Raw genomic sequence first — 14,173 nt, 5'->3', positions numbered from 1 at the left:
TTGAGATATTTTCTGGAAGGGAACCCCTTCAGTAATGATATGACACTGCTTTATACTATAGGAATCTATATATCCCTAGTAGTGTCTCTGTAGTACAAAGGAACAAGTAGGCCTATATAAGAGAGACAATAAACACACAGCGTGGCAGTTAAATGAGGAAGGATGTGGTTAGAACTGTGTATCCAGCCCAGTTAACGTGTGTCATAACAGCGTGGCTCACAAAATGTGCTTCACAGTCAAATTATATGCATGTGATGGTGGGGTTGTGTAGAACAGTACAGATATATTTACGTAATTCATTGCAGACAGTCAATGAGTCAACATATGTTCACATAACAGTTATATGGACATCATATGACACATACATCACATATTCCATGAAGGCCCATTTATCTTTGAAAACAAGGATACATCTACCAATGGAAATCTTACATTCAGATTAACTGCCTGTCTTAAATACTCTCCTGAAATACCTTTCAGTAGCATCATTACTCCTGAATACGTCCAAATGCTATGAAAGGGATCACTTATACTCAGTTTATTAGGTACACCACCTCTTTCACGAGTCAGGAGGCTGTGGCTTGCTATATAAAGCAGGCAGACAGGAATCCAGGAATTCAGTTAATGTTCGAATGAACATTAGAAGGGGAAAAACGAGTGACCTAAACGACTGAATGCACAACTCATTGATCCTTGTCACGGATGGGCTATTGCATCAGCCGACCACACCAGGTTCTACTCCTATCAGCTTAAAACAAGCAGCTCCAGTTATCACGCGATCACCAACACTGGACTATTGATGAGTGGAAAAACCTTGCCTGGTTCGACAAATCCCGGTTCCTTTTGTATCATGCTGATGACGGTCCTTCTGTAGCTCAGTTGGTAGAGCATGGCGCTTGTAACGCCAGGGTAGTGGGTTCGATTCCCGGGACCACCCATACGTAGAATGTATGTACACATGACTGTAAGTCGCTTTGGATAAAAGCGTCTGCTAAATGGCATATATTATTATTATTATTATTGATGACAGAGTCAAGATTTGGCGTAACCACATGAGTCCATGGCCCCATCCTGCCTGCTGTCAACGGTACAGGCTGGTGGCAGTGGTATAATGGTGTGGGGAACGTGTTCCTGGCAAAGTTAGATCCCTTGATACCAATTGAGCAATGTTTCCATGCCCTGAAGAATTCTAGAGGCAAAGGGAGGTCCGACCCGGTACTAGATGTGTGTACCTAATAAACTGGCCACTGAGTGTGTAAGGCATGGATAGAGATAGATATACATCATATTTCTCATTGACACAAAATGTGTGGAAGCAAAGCCCCTTCTTCTAGGAAACTGTCTAGAGAATTGGGTCTGTGAGAGTGAAGACATTTCAAGCCCTTAATGATACCGCTCTATAAGACCCTATATGTCAAATGAATTGCTCCATGGTGGTATTGTTCTGCCTCCAAACAGTCTGGTATTTGAGGTCACCTGCCTGAAAGCTTCTCTATGAAGGTCATTGAAAATCAGGCATCATAAACCAAAATCGTAATGTAGCCACCTGTAAGGTATCTGACCTGTAAAGCTGCACTTTGAAAATGTGACTCGGCTATTTTGTGACTCAGCTATTTTGTTGCATGGAAACAGTGTTCATAGGTCCCAGAATTGTGTTCTTCCATTACAATCCATAAATAACCTAACTGACTAATATCAGAATTGATTTTCACAACATCTGTATGCTCCGTTACAAAATGGAGACCAGGATACCCTCCTCCTGGTGCTGCTGTAAACGGTTTATTAAAATAAGATGTGTGGGGCTCTCCATCGCCCCCTACAGGATGATGACGGGCTCTTCCTCCGACTGGCTCAGGTCCATGTGAAGCTCCAGATCTTGCTGCAGCAGCTCGCTGGTGGTGTCAGCATGGGACGAGCTCTGGGGAAGGGTAGCCTGGGACAGGCAGCCTAAAGAAGACATGGGCCGGTCCCGCACAGAGCTGCCTGAGGCTGGGGGAGATAAAGGAAGGGTTTAGGGTTCAGGTGTCTGCTTACAACCAACCTTAACAGCTGCACAGCAGCAATCGCAAAGAAGAATGCTATTTCCATGTGAGTGTTATTTCAGTACCATTCCATAGTAATCACTATTCCAGTTAGTGAAATTAGTTTATATGTTGCAAATGGGTAATGACACTGGTGTTGACCTACGTGAGCGGCTGCGCTGGGTCTTGGCACTCTGGGGTCGCACAGGGGTCACACAGCCCGGCTCTGTGCAGCCAGGCTTCTGGAACTGGGAGCACATGATCTTGTCTTTGCTCTTGCACATGCCTGCTGTCATTAAAAAAACAATGTCACATCGCGGCCTTGACATGGCTATGGGTGTGGTGGGGTCCTGTCATTCCCATATTGTACCTACACACCCATTCCAGACAAACACGTTATTCCAAGTCTTGAGCAAAATACTCTTTCAACACTATTTTGACTCATTCAATGGCCTCATAAATTACTGGGAATCACAACACCAAATCCCAGGCATAAAACAGGACAGCACATCTCCCTCTTTCTTCCTTCAGGGCTTGATTTATATGATCAGATGAAAAAGATATTAAGATAGAAATGATGGAATGCAAGCAGTGTTACCCCAGGTTATATTTACAGTCTCTTACAGACACCAGGCCTGATCTTCTATAACATAGTAACATTGGGTTCTTTCCAGTGTGGAACACTATACCAACCAGAGCCCCTCCCCAACCCCAGTGCAGCCCATTCTTATTGCTAACTCACTTCCTTAAACCCTCGTAAAAAATACTCCCTCCCATAAACTAAGCTCCTCTCTCCTTCCCTAAATCTCCTCACCCTCGTCCTTCTCCAGACCCTCGTTCCTAATCCTTCATCATACACCACTTTAACACTGTACTGTATCCCTCCTCAAATTCTCATTCCCAACCAAACAGCCCACTTTCTTTCTCTTTCTCCCACCCCAACTTTTCAGTCTCCTCCCCATTCTCTCCTGACCCTTCACCTCCCACTTCCCCATGATGTCCCCCCCTCACTCTTCCTCCCCACTTTACTCTTTATCTCTGCATCCCTGCACTGCGAGCCCAACTCTGGACACATGGTCCAGGGAGCGAGAGAGAGGAAACAGGCTAAGGGCAGTTGGGGCCTGGACAGACGGCACGGTGTGATCATCATCTTAAGACACGTTGTGTAACTGGACCCAGGGGTGACATAAAAATACAAAATGGACCCGTGGGAATAGTTTTACTGCACTGCAGTTGCTTGAATTGAGTAACATGAATTAAGTAGTCTAGCTTTTGTTCACAATTGTCCAGATTCCATTTTCTTTTCAATACATGTAATTCTACTCTAAAAATACACAGTACTGCAGAGTAGAGTTGAATATAATCCCAGTCCAGAACCCTGTACCGTCTTTAGGAAAGATGGTGGGTAGTCTGGCATCCACAGTCTTGATCGATTTGGTTTTCAGGCGGCCCTTGTAGATATGTCCGTCCAATCCCAGGATGTCCACCTCCTCCGGCTGACCAATAGACACAAGGACAAGGTCAAATATTTGCATACCTAACAACTGTCAAATACACCTCAAATACACTCTGTACTCAACATGATAACTTGTATAAATGGCTCAACAAATGTGATTGACCAGGTGTATTCCTATGGGCTGGCAGTGGTCTAGTTGTCTGTCAGTACAGTAACCCACAGTAGGTGAGGTTGGTCTCACTCACCTGAATGCGCAGTGGGGAGCTGGAGATGGGCGGTGTCTCCTCCTCAGCCTGGAGGAAGTGGCTGAAGTGCTGCAGGTGGGTGTAGCGGCGGTTGGGGTAGGTCACGGTGTGGCTGCCTCCACAGCTCCGGGACATGGCCAGGTAACTGTAGTCCGCCATCTCAGGGATGCGCTCGCTAGGATGGACACAGGAGTGGAGGTTGAAGGTCGGAAGATGAACACTTCTAGAGGTTTTAAACAGACCTGACTGTACAATATTTCTAGTTTGTAGTTAAATTTGGTCACCCTGCCTCCCTGACACTTCTCTAAACCATAACAAAGCAATATGGACAACTTTTTGGTCCGTCCCCTGTTTCAATACATGTGCTCCCGGCTTCCCTGCCTGACCCTGGCCTGACTCACTGCTTGGGCAGACTCTGGCTGGTCCTCTGCAGCGGGCCTTGGATGTGTGGATAGCGGGAGCTTCCGATCTCCCTCAGAGCCCCCTGGCTGTAGGTGCGCTCTGAGCCAGATAGGTGGCTCTGCACTCTATCTGCCTACACATCATGGTGTGGATCTGCTGCACCTGCATCATGGCCCTTTCGGAGCTGGCCATCTCAAAGTGTCCGTGGTTTGGTCCCTGGCCTCAGGCTGAGATGGAGGAAGAGCTGGCCATCTCAAAGTGGCCGTGGTTGGTCCCTGGCCTCAGGCTGAGATGGAGGGAGAGCTGGCCATCTCAAAGTGGCCGTGGTTGGTCCCTGGCTGAGATGGAGGGAGAGCTGGCCATTTCAAAGTGGCCGTGGTTGGTCCCTGGCCTCAGGCTGAGATGGAGGGAGAGCTGGCCAGACATTTGTAACTATGCAACACTTCTGACTGATCTAGTGTGTGTGTTAGGTCTTTGGGAGTAAGATAAAGTTGACTACACTGTATATTGGATATTGGGACACTGGTACCCCCTGCTGGTTAAAATGGGGCCAAGTAAGAGTTTCAGTTGTGATGTTTGACTGTCTGCTCTCACCTTCTGCAGTGCTGGCGAACCTGCTCAAGCTCATAGATGGTGTACGGTCGGTTGGACTTGTAGGAGGGTAGGCCAGGAGTGGAGGGCACGGTGACCAAGTGTCTGTTGTCCAGTGGAGAGAGAAAGAAGATAGAGACGTAGGTGAATAAGCAGCACCACAATCCTATTATTTCAATTTCCACAATGTCTGTGTGTACTGTATAAAAATAGGACATTATTATCATTTACTTACGGTCCTGGGGTAAGCATATCGACTGGGCGGTCGCAGGAGATGCAGTGGAACCTTGCCACTAGTTGTCTATGAAAGGGACGTAACAAAGACAAATCAAAACCAAAGTTTATTGGTTGCATACACAGATTTGCAGGTGTTATAGCAGGTGCAGCAAAAATCATTTTGTTTCTAGCTCCAACAGCACAGTAGAATGTCTAGCAAATACAATACAAATACACAAATAATCAAGAAACAAACAAAACAAACAACAAATGACAGAACGAGTCCAATTAACAATCCAGAGTATATATATCAGAGTGAGCATGTGTCAGAATCAAGAATATAAATACGTCTGTATAGACAGTATATCATTTGGAAGGAAAATAGTGTGTACAGTAGTAGGTATATTAGGAACATAATACAGTATATACTGTACATACACAGTGAGTAAACAACAGTATACAAACAGAACATAGACATATAGACAGAGATAAAATGAACGCTAAACACAGGAAGACAATGAACGCATGATCATGTAGAACTCCATAGAGGAACCTGGACTTATCCAGCCATCATCCCTCCTGGGCCTGGCTTTGACCAGTGACATGTGACTTACTTCCTGATGCCTGTAGCGTCGTCCTCCTTCGGGGCAGGCTGGGCCTGGCTTTGACCAGTGACATGTGACTTACTTCCTGATGTCTGTAGCGTCGTCCTCCTTCGGGGCAGGCTGGGCCTGCAGCTGCTTACGGATGCTCTTCCAGCGGTCCTCCAGCTGCTTCTTCACAGTATCCAGCTCAATCCGGTCCAGCTACACAGATAGACAACAGATGTACTACAGGGATCCCAAAGATATAAACTACCACCAGACACACCAGACAGACATTACATGAGATTTTTTACAAACAATGCTATCTGTCACTATAAACACGTTCGTAAAACACTTAAAAACGTGTGACATACAGACTTGTGAGATATATGTATTGGTGATAGCATAGTAATAACGCGTATGGGATGTATCAATGGACATGTAGGCCTATTATATAAACATCCATTTAGCAGGGTAACTTCCTGCTCAGTCCCACCTTGCACTCCATCTCGGTGGAGATTTTGTCAATGATTTTGTGCCAGTCCTGCTCCTGGCCAGTGATCTTGCTGAGCAGCTCCTGGAACATGGTGTTGAGCTCCTCTGTCATGGAGTCAAACTGCATGCGGCTCACCTTGGTCTCCAGGGCACGCTTGTCTGCTTTCTACAGGAAGAGAGGAGATGCAGTCAGGGCTATGGCAGTACTAGTGTGGGCTTGTAGGGGTTAGGTGAAACCTGTATGGACTTGTGAGGGTTAGGTGACACCTGTATGGACTTGTAAGGTTTAGGTGAAACCTGTATGGACTTGTAAGGATTAGGTGAAACTTGTATTAACTTGTAAGGATTAGGTGAAACCTGTATTAACTTGTAAGGATTAGGTGAAACCTGTATTAACTTGTAAGGATTAGGTAAAGCCTGTATTAACTTGTAAGGATTAGTTGAAACCTGTGTTAACTTGTAGGGATAAATACATATGTGTATGAACTTGTGTATGGACACGTATGGGCTTGTGGTGACTTGTAATGGCCTTGGTAGGGTTTAGCATGGGCTGGTACAGGTGAACTTGAGCATGTTGGGATTTGTAGGTACCCCTATGGTCTTGAGTGGACTTGTGGAAGCTCGTCTAGACTAACATCAACATGTGAGAACTTATGAGAGTTCACCTGAGTTGAGTATAACACACTGAGGGAAAGCTCAACTATGCCATGTTGTGGTGAGAGACTCACAAGCTCTTCCATGGACTTGTACAGATGCTGTGACAGAAATACGTTATTCTGTGGTTTGGAACAGAAGTACAGCATGGAGCGTCTCCTATTCCCCTATGGGCCTCCCCCTGCTGCGGCCCTCCCTCCCAGACTCACGTCGATGTCGACCTGTTTCTGGCCGTGCTCCTCAATCAGGTGGTTGGCTGTGCCGTGGAGCTTCTCACACTCAGCATGCAGTTGCATGATGGCTCCCTGAACGTCATTCATCAGCTCCGAGCTCTGGCAGAAACAACACAGAGAGACAGGGTTCTATGTCTGTAATACACAGCCATGGTCCCACTGCCATGGAGAGCCTGGCACTGACACACTCCTTTCCCTTAACACACTGCTGCCCTGATAGAGCTTCCCTTACATATCATCTCTAAACGCATCCCTCCCTCAGGGTTCAACATAACAGACCCATTATTTAATTGAAACCCTTTGGTATTCTGTTTCATCCTCTATCCTGGCCCTGCCTATAGTACCTCTGCTCCAGGTCTGCCTCCTCCCTGCTGATTCATGGATCTGCTAACCAGGCCCTGCAGATTCTCATAGCGCTGGAACAGCTGGCTGACCTTCCTGCTCACATCTACAGAGCAGGAGGGGCACGTGGAGCCTTGCTGCCCGCCTGCCTGCCCGCTGCCCTGGCCCTGCTCTGACCCCTGGGGCTCCTGCTGGAGGCTCTGGGAGAGCAGCGAGGAGGAGGACGCCATCATGTCCTCCAGCATGCCTCGCAGGTTGTCCATCTGCGGTGAGAGGGCAGTATGAGGGCCATGTTGGGGCCACTTGCTGCTACATTATGGATGATGCTGTCTCAGCTATATTCTACAGTTGAAGGTTTTACACTCTGGTGTTATACCTGACAGTGTATTCAAATGTCTATATGCACTGGAATGAATGAATGAATGAATGAATGAATGAATGAATGAATGTCTGTCTAACTAACCTGATCCTGTAGCTGTCTGTCTTTCTTGGTGTTTTGCTCAGCCTTGGCTGATGTGTTCTCAGGCTTCAGCAGTAGCACCTCTTCCTCCACTTTCTGCACTGCGTTCCTGAACACAGAGTGGTGGAACAGGTGCACCAGGCCATGAGGAGCAGGACGCCACCTCTCTTCCAATGGAAAACTACCACATCTCAACTGGCCATAAAACTGCCGAGGGAAGAACGGCTCGTAATAATGTCCGGAACAGAGTAAATGGAATGGCATCATACACCTGGAAACCATGTGTTTGATGTATTTCATACCATTCCACTGATTCCGCTCCAGTAGTTACCACAAGCCCGTTCTTCCCAATTAAGGTACCGCCAACCTCCTGTGTTACAAATTACTTCGACTACCAAATGATATCAAATGTAGTTTCCATAATAAACTATCTATCATTTCTATTTAGCCTTCCTGTGTGCTCATGTGTCATTGTTTACCTGAGGTATAATATCTGCAGTCTGAGCTGTCCTTGCTTAGGAGAGTCAGAGGAGTCCTCACTGTCTGACCCTTTGGCTGTTTCTGAGCCTCCCTCTGAGCCCTGAACTGTCCCTATGTTCAGAATCAGCTGCTCCAGTTCTCCCAGCTATGACAGGGACATGGGGTCATCAACAATGTGTGTGTTTGTGCTTGCATAGATCTTCCTCGCTCACCTTGGCTCTGTCACCCATCAGGCTGTCGACCAGAACGCTCAGATGATTCAGTTGATCCAACAGTTTGTCAGGCACATCCCTGTCACCTACACATTCAGGACAAAAATGGTCATCCCACACAAAAGACATCATTCAGTAAAAGAAAACATAGAATAGCCATACACTATCCAATCTCCACATTGTTTTCTTACCCAAGTCAGTGAGGAGCTCCCGGGGGTGCTGGAGCTGGGCCTGGTCAGCCTTGCCTGCTTCCAGCAGCTCTACTCTGGTCTCCAGGGTGTTGTGTCTCTCCCTGAGCCTGCCCACGTCCCTCAGGGCCTCCACTGTCTCTGGGTAACGCTCTGCCCCGCTGGCCACACGAGACAGGGGTTTGCTGCCCACCATCAGAGCTCCATCAGAGAGGGACTGCTGGGGCAGCGCCCCCCCATGCTGGCTGGCAGTGCCAGTGCCAGGAGTGAAGGCAGCAGCTCCATCAGAGAGGGACTGCTGGGGCAGCGACCCCCCCATGCTGGCTGGCAGTGCCAGTGCCAGGAGTAAAGGCAGCAGCTCCATCAGAGCATGGGGGGGGGCAAGACATGCCTTTTGCAGATTCTGTTGCTCGCTAACCAAGGTGGTCTGCATGATGTCCCAGGTCACACACTGGATGAGCTCGTCTGGGTCTGGGTAACGCCCAACTCTGTCCTGCAGCTCTTTCTGTGATAGAGAGAAGACAAGAAAGAGAGGAAGTCATGATTAACCTATTTTTACTAGAGTTAGCTACTACAGTACTATACTATTGTTTGTCTCCTCTTAACAATGTAGTATATAATTTCTGAGCTTGGAAAGTAGTCTCCTGAGTTCCAACTCACGGTGGCAGAGTCCAGGTTGTCCAGTCGGTGGCAGTACTTTGTTGATTCTGTCAACCAGCTCACTCATATTCAGCTGGGACCCAAAAATACCCAGAGCAACGTCATGCTACCAGATGGAAACAGACATGTAGGATAATTATCCTCACTCTATTGTTGAGGTGAGTGACATGCCAGGTTGCCAGAGATAAGCTGTGGCTCTTTGATGCTGTTGCCCTCTGTATGACTCCATGTCCCCTACAGAGAGGGATGGAGGGAGGGGACCAGGGCCAGGGTGGATCGGGCTCTACATGACGCTATATTTCACCACTGTGTGGGGTGGTGAGATGGAGAAGGATTCCCTAGTGATGAGCACTGGGTAGATCCCCTACTGTAGATTAATAGGGGAGATGAGCAAGGTTGCCAAATGTTGTCTATCTGCAATCCCTCCTCACTATGAGCTGGTTGAGTTGGTTCTGGAGGCTCTTGATCTCTTTCTTCAGGTCATCTCTGGACTCCTGCAGGTCCTGGATCTCCTTCAGCAGATCCTGGATCAGCGATATAGACTGGAAACACAACAGAGTGTGTTCGAAGGACTCAAAGCTCAAAGAACCTCACATCACTGGTCAGATCAATTAACACAATCATTACCTTTTGTCAGTTTCTGTTATGATGACTGAATCGTAGCCTATAGAAATAGAGGGTCGCACACGTGATATATAAGCTCCCAGTAATGTATTGGTTAAACCTCCAACATTTCTAAATCACTGTGCCATATTCAGGGTGAATCAACACGCATGGTGATCTCTTAGCATTAGGTCTTAAGCTTTTTCACCGCCTCTTCACGCCCAAAACACTTGAAACTGACTCAGCCCAGTTCTCTAATCTCCCAAAGTAAGAGTCTGTGAAACTTTGAAGCGGTCAGGCGACTCAGTAAGGTAGAAATCCGCCTGACCAAAGCCATATCTGTGACTATTCCCCTGGCTACTTCCTTTGAAGATCAGTAGGAAGATCCTAAACCCCTTCATTTAGGAGGGATCCCAAAACCCCTCTCCGTGGCTCCATCCAGTTGACATTTCACCCCAAGGGAGGTTACTAGGACACCACCATCCATATGTAGTAGATGAGATACACAAGCTTTTACAAAGCAGCGGTAGGACCTGTCTGTCTCCAGATAATCCATGTTTTTCAGAGTACATAACCCCTGCCCATATGGAACCACTCCACTCTCTAACACAGCTGAGGCCTTGTTGACAGAGTGAACCCACACATGTGCTCTGGGTGTTGCAAATTAGAAATAGGTTGTGTTTACTAAGCAAAGTTGAAACAGGTGGCTTTGAACGTATTTACCAGAGTTCCGGTGGGTTTGTCTAATGCACCCAGACATGAAACGACGCATAGCGACCCCACTGAGCTGCACAGGCCGTCAAACAATTGGCTGAATAACTAATAGGTTGTTCAGTGAGCTGTAAACGTGGAAGTGATATATGACCTGCGTGTATGGAATTTCTGGAGGAGACCACCTTTTTCTTGATCGCCTCAAGCATCTCAGAGACATGAGAATAGGCAAAACATGATCAAATCTTGTAAGCAGGACATGCACTGGAATATTCTAACCTGGCAACCAACCCAACCCCTAATGACAAACAGAGAGACAATCAACTGTATTTGTCACATTTTGATGAGTGGGTCCAGGGTATGGTTAATTTCCTATGAGATTCCTATGACACTTTAAAAGCTCATCGTGAGGCTGATTGGACATATTGAGTTCACAGGATATTATGATATTTGCCTACATCAGCAAACAGTAGGCAAAATGTATGCATCGTCCTCTTCCCTCAAAGGAGCTGGGCTCCCTAACCAGGGGACATCCCCAACTGTATCTTCCTCAGAGACAATGTCCCTAGTACTCTGTCTGTTTGTCTGTGAGGATGTTGTTTGGACAGAGTGCCCAACCTCCTTCCTTTTCTACCACAACATCTGGGTCAGCATCACCCACAAGTCTGTTGCAAATGGTAATGGACAGGACAACCTAAATACAAGCCCCTTCTGACAACACGCAAAACTCTAGTAAAAGGGGTAGGAAATGAGTAACTAACATAATGTAAGTACACTAACTTTTACTGTCCCAACTATAAGGAAGTTATTTGCGATTGGGAAGAAAGCCATCCTCTCTACCTCCCGGTTACTCTTTAGTCAGCCATTAACTGGCTCTGACTAAGATGGCCGGTGGCCTGGAATCCTTCCACGCCACTGTGAACACAGAGCGCCACTCAGGCAGACTTTTCGCAACCCTCTCAGATCCAGGACATGTATCCTGTGGGGTCACAGCGGAGCACAACTTTATCAACCACAACAATCCCCTGATAACCTCTGCCATGGGTCAAGAAGAAAGAGACCCTGGCTAAGGGCCTGTATGCGGGAAATACAATATGCTGCTATGAGTTCTGAGGAAGAAACTGATGGACATTGGGTCTTAGTGGGGTCTTCAGGGATATGGTAGACAGGGCCAGAGAAAGCCAGACAAGGCCATTGGATACTGGTATTGACCCACAGCTGTACGCCCACAGAATACATGAATGATTCAGAGGATTTTCAGAGGCACCTTCGCCTGTACCCACTGGATGTCCCTCCCTCATATCACCTGAGTGTTAACTGGGCACGTCTGGGCAACATCAGTGAAGATAGCTAAGACCTGTGCAATCTTTCATCTTCCTACTTGCTTTATTTACACAGACTCATGTCTCTATCAGTGTCCATATTTCAAACTCAGACATTTCAGATAACAGCAGAGATCCAGTTCAGAGTGTGGTATGAAGTACTGGACCGATACTGATTCTAAATTGTGGACACCCCAGGAGGTTGGTGGCACCTTAATTGGGGAGGACAGACAGGCTTGTGGTAATGGCTGGAGCTGAATAGGTGGAATGGTTTCAAACATATGGAAACCACATGTTTGACTCCGTTCCATTAATTCCATTCCAGCCATTACAATGAGCCGTCCCCTCTCAGCAGCCTCCCCTAGTGATCTGTACTACTCAGCTATTCAATTTTGTTCCACAGCATACACAGGGAACACAGGAGTGGTGCTTATCTTTGGGGAGTGGCCTTTCCTTTGGAAACTGGAACAGAGACACAGCGAGGTCATTTGAGAAGACAGTGTGGTGCCCATCACCTATTGTGCTGTGTTCTGTCATCAATATCCTTATCCAGTGTTGAGTGTTCTGAAATGCTCACCATTCACCACACAGACAGGCCCCCAGCTGCGGGACAGGGCTTTGATGAGCAAGCACTCAAGGACTTAATACAGATAAGAGGGGCTGAATCACTTGCCAGCAGCATATCCCCCTGCATTCCACTGCTGGCTTGCCTCAGAAACTAGGTAGTTAGTTGGTCCTGGTCGGTACCTGGAAGGGAGACAGAACGCTGCTGGAAGGCCAATAGGTGGTACTCTTCCCCCTGGTCTAAGGAGATTCAGTGCCCCAGGGCTGTCTTTCAGTGTCCTGACTAAAGATCCCATGGCACTTATCGTATGAGTAGGGGTGTTAACCCCAGTGTTGTGGCTAAATTCCCAATCTAGCCCTCATACCATCATGGCCACCTAATCATCCCTAGCTTCCAATTGGCTCATTCGTCCCCTTTCCTCTCAACTTTAACTCTTCCCCATGTCCTTGCTGTAAGAGAGTATGTTCTCAGTCAATTTACCTGGTAAAATAAGGGTCAAGAAATAAACCTCAGACTCTAACATCTGTCACAAGATGGATGTCTAGTCTAGAATACCCAGTGGAACTGTAATGTTATCCTATTTCTTGACTGTTATGGCCATTTTTCTTTGACACACAAAATTATTTTGGGACAGATTCCCCAAAATAATTTGGCCCTATCTTATTACAAGCAAAATAGTGCATCACAGACAAATCAAAGTTTCAACACAGTTTTGACTGTTGATCGAGGGAGGCAGCACTGTCACAGCAGCAGTGTTCAGTGTTCCTCGCATGACATTATTTCAATTTATAATAAAAAATTATAACTCCGCGTTGACAGTGTGATATTAATAATTACATTTTGAGGAAGAGCCTGTCTCACCTTGGACACGCCGTCCTCACTCGCCTGAGCTGCATCAGCTGCCACAAGTCGTTGACCGGTGTTGTGGTTGAGGCAGTGCGGCTCAGAAGATCTGTACCGCAAGGAAGCTTCTCCAGCGCGGCCATCTGTCTCTCTATCTGCCGAAGTTTGTCTTCCATGTGATGGTACGGGCTAGAGGACTTGGTCAGATGCGGGCCATGGGGCTCCTGTGGCGGGGCATCCTGCTCTCTCCAGCCGGTGGTCACATTTTGGATTTTCAGATGTCCCAGGATAGCGTGGAGGAGGGTATGCAACGCATTGAAGTTGACAGCTCCAACTTCAGGTGTCCCGATCGACAGGTTCACCAAATCGAACAAACTCATGTAAACTGATATTTTGTCTCTCACTGCTTTTGAGTTAATGTTATTAAAAGGTATTTACGAGGGATAAGATATATCTTCTTCCAATATTGCCATCTTATTTTGTAAAAAAATAAACGCCAGAACGATTCAATTAAATAAAATAAGATTTTTTAAAAGGACAGGATCGAACGCAAAAAAAATTAGAAATGTAAAATTATAGAGAAAAAAATCTCGGATTCTTTTGTACTAAATAAAGTGTCTGCAAATTAGAATGAAATATTCCCTACAGTTACTTTTCAACACCTTTTCGTTGCTACTCAATATTGGTTGTTTCTTATTCCAATGCGATTTCTAACCTTGTTTTAGAAATTGGTTCTAATCTCTCACACCTACCAAAGAACCGCATTGGACGTAATAATGACAGTGAGTACAGTTCCCTTTTGTGATTGGATGTAGCCTCCTTCCATTACACAATAATTGCATCCCACATTGTGACTCACAGCGTCCCTGGTTGCTGAGCAACAAGGCAAA

General features: G+C 46.6%; 1 protein-coding gene across 4 annotated transcripts; it reads right to left on the bottom strand.

The window, feature by feature from the left end:
- Nucleotides 1–255: 255 nt before the first annotated feature.
- On the bottom strand, nucleotides 256–13,998 carry LOC118384707 (glutamine-rich protein 2-like). 4 transcript variants are annotated; one of them, XM_052519061.1, is made up of 13 exons: nucleotides 13,302–13,998; nucleotides 9,240–9,781; nucleotides 8,583–9,084; nucleotides 8,392–8,477; nucleotides 6,874–6,996; nucleotides 6,012–6,176; nucleotides 5,619–5,737; nucleotides 4,951–5,016; nucleotides 4,719–4,820; nucleotides 3,723–3,897; nucleotides 3,406–3,517; nucleotides 2,188–2,310; nucleotides 256–1,989 (listed from the first exon to the last, which is right to left on the bottom strand). In XM_052519061.1, exons 3-13 carry the CDS (start codon nucleotides 9,010–9,012, stop codon nucleotides 1,817–1,819), a joined length of 1,674 nt encoding a protein of 557 aa, XP_052375021.1. In that variant the 5' UTR covers nucleotides 9,013–9,084; nucleotides 9,240–9,781; nucleotides 13,302–13,998; the 3' UTR covers nucleotides 256–1,816. The 4 variants fall into 4 exon arrangements, with proteins under 4 accessions (XP_052375021.1, XP_052375023.1, XP_052375022.1 ...); XM_052519063.1 differs by having other exon boundaries at nucleotides 2,188–2,307; nucleotides 13,302–13,996; XM_052519062.1 differs by lacking the exon at nucleotides 9,240–9,781.
- Between the last annotated feature and the right edge of the window lie 175 nt (nucleotides 13,999–14,173).

This window comes from Oncorhynchus keta, chromosome 5 (genome assembly GCF_023373465.1).
Source record: "Oncorhynchus keta strain PuntledgeMale-10-30-2019 chromosome 5, Oket_V2, whole genome shotgun sequence".
Lineage (NCBI taxonomy): Eukaryota > Metazoa > Chordata > Actinopteri > Salmoniformes > Salmonidae > Oncorhynchus > Oncorhynchus keta.
Note: the sequence above shows the minus strand (reverse complement) of the source record. Positions and strands in the feature narration are given on the sequence as shown.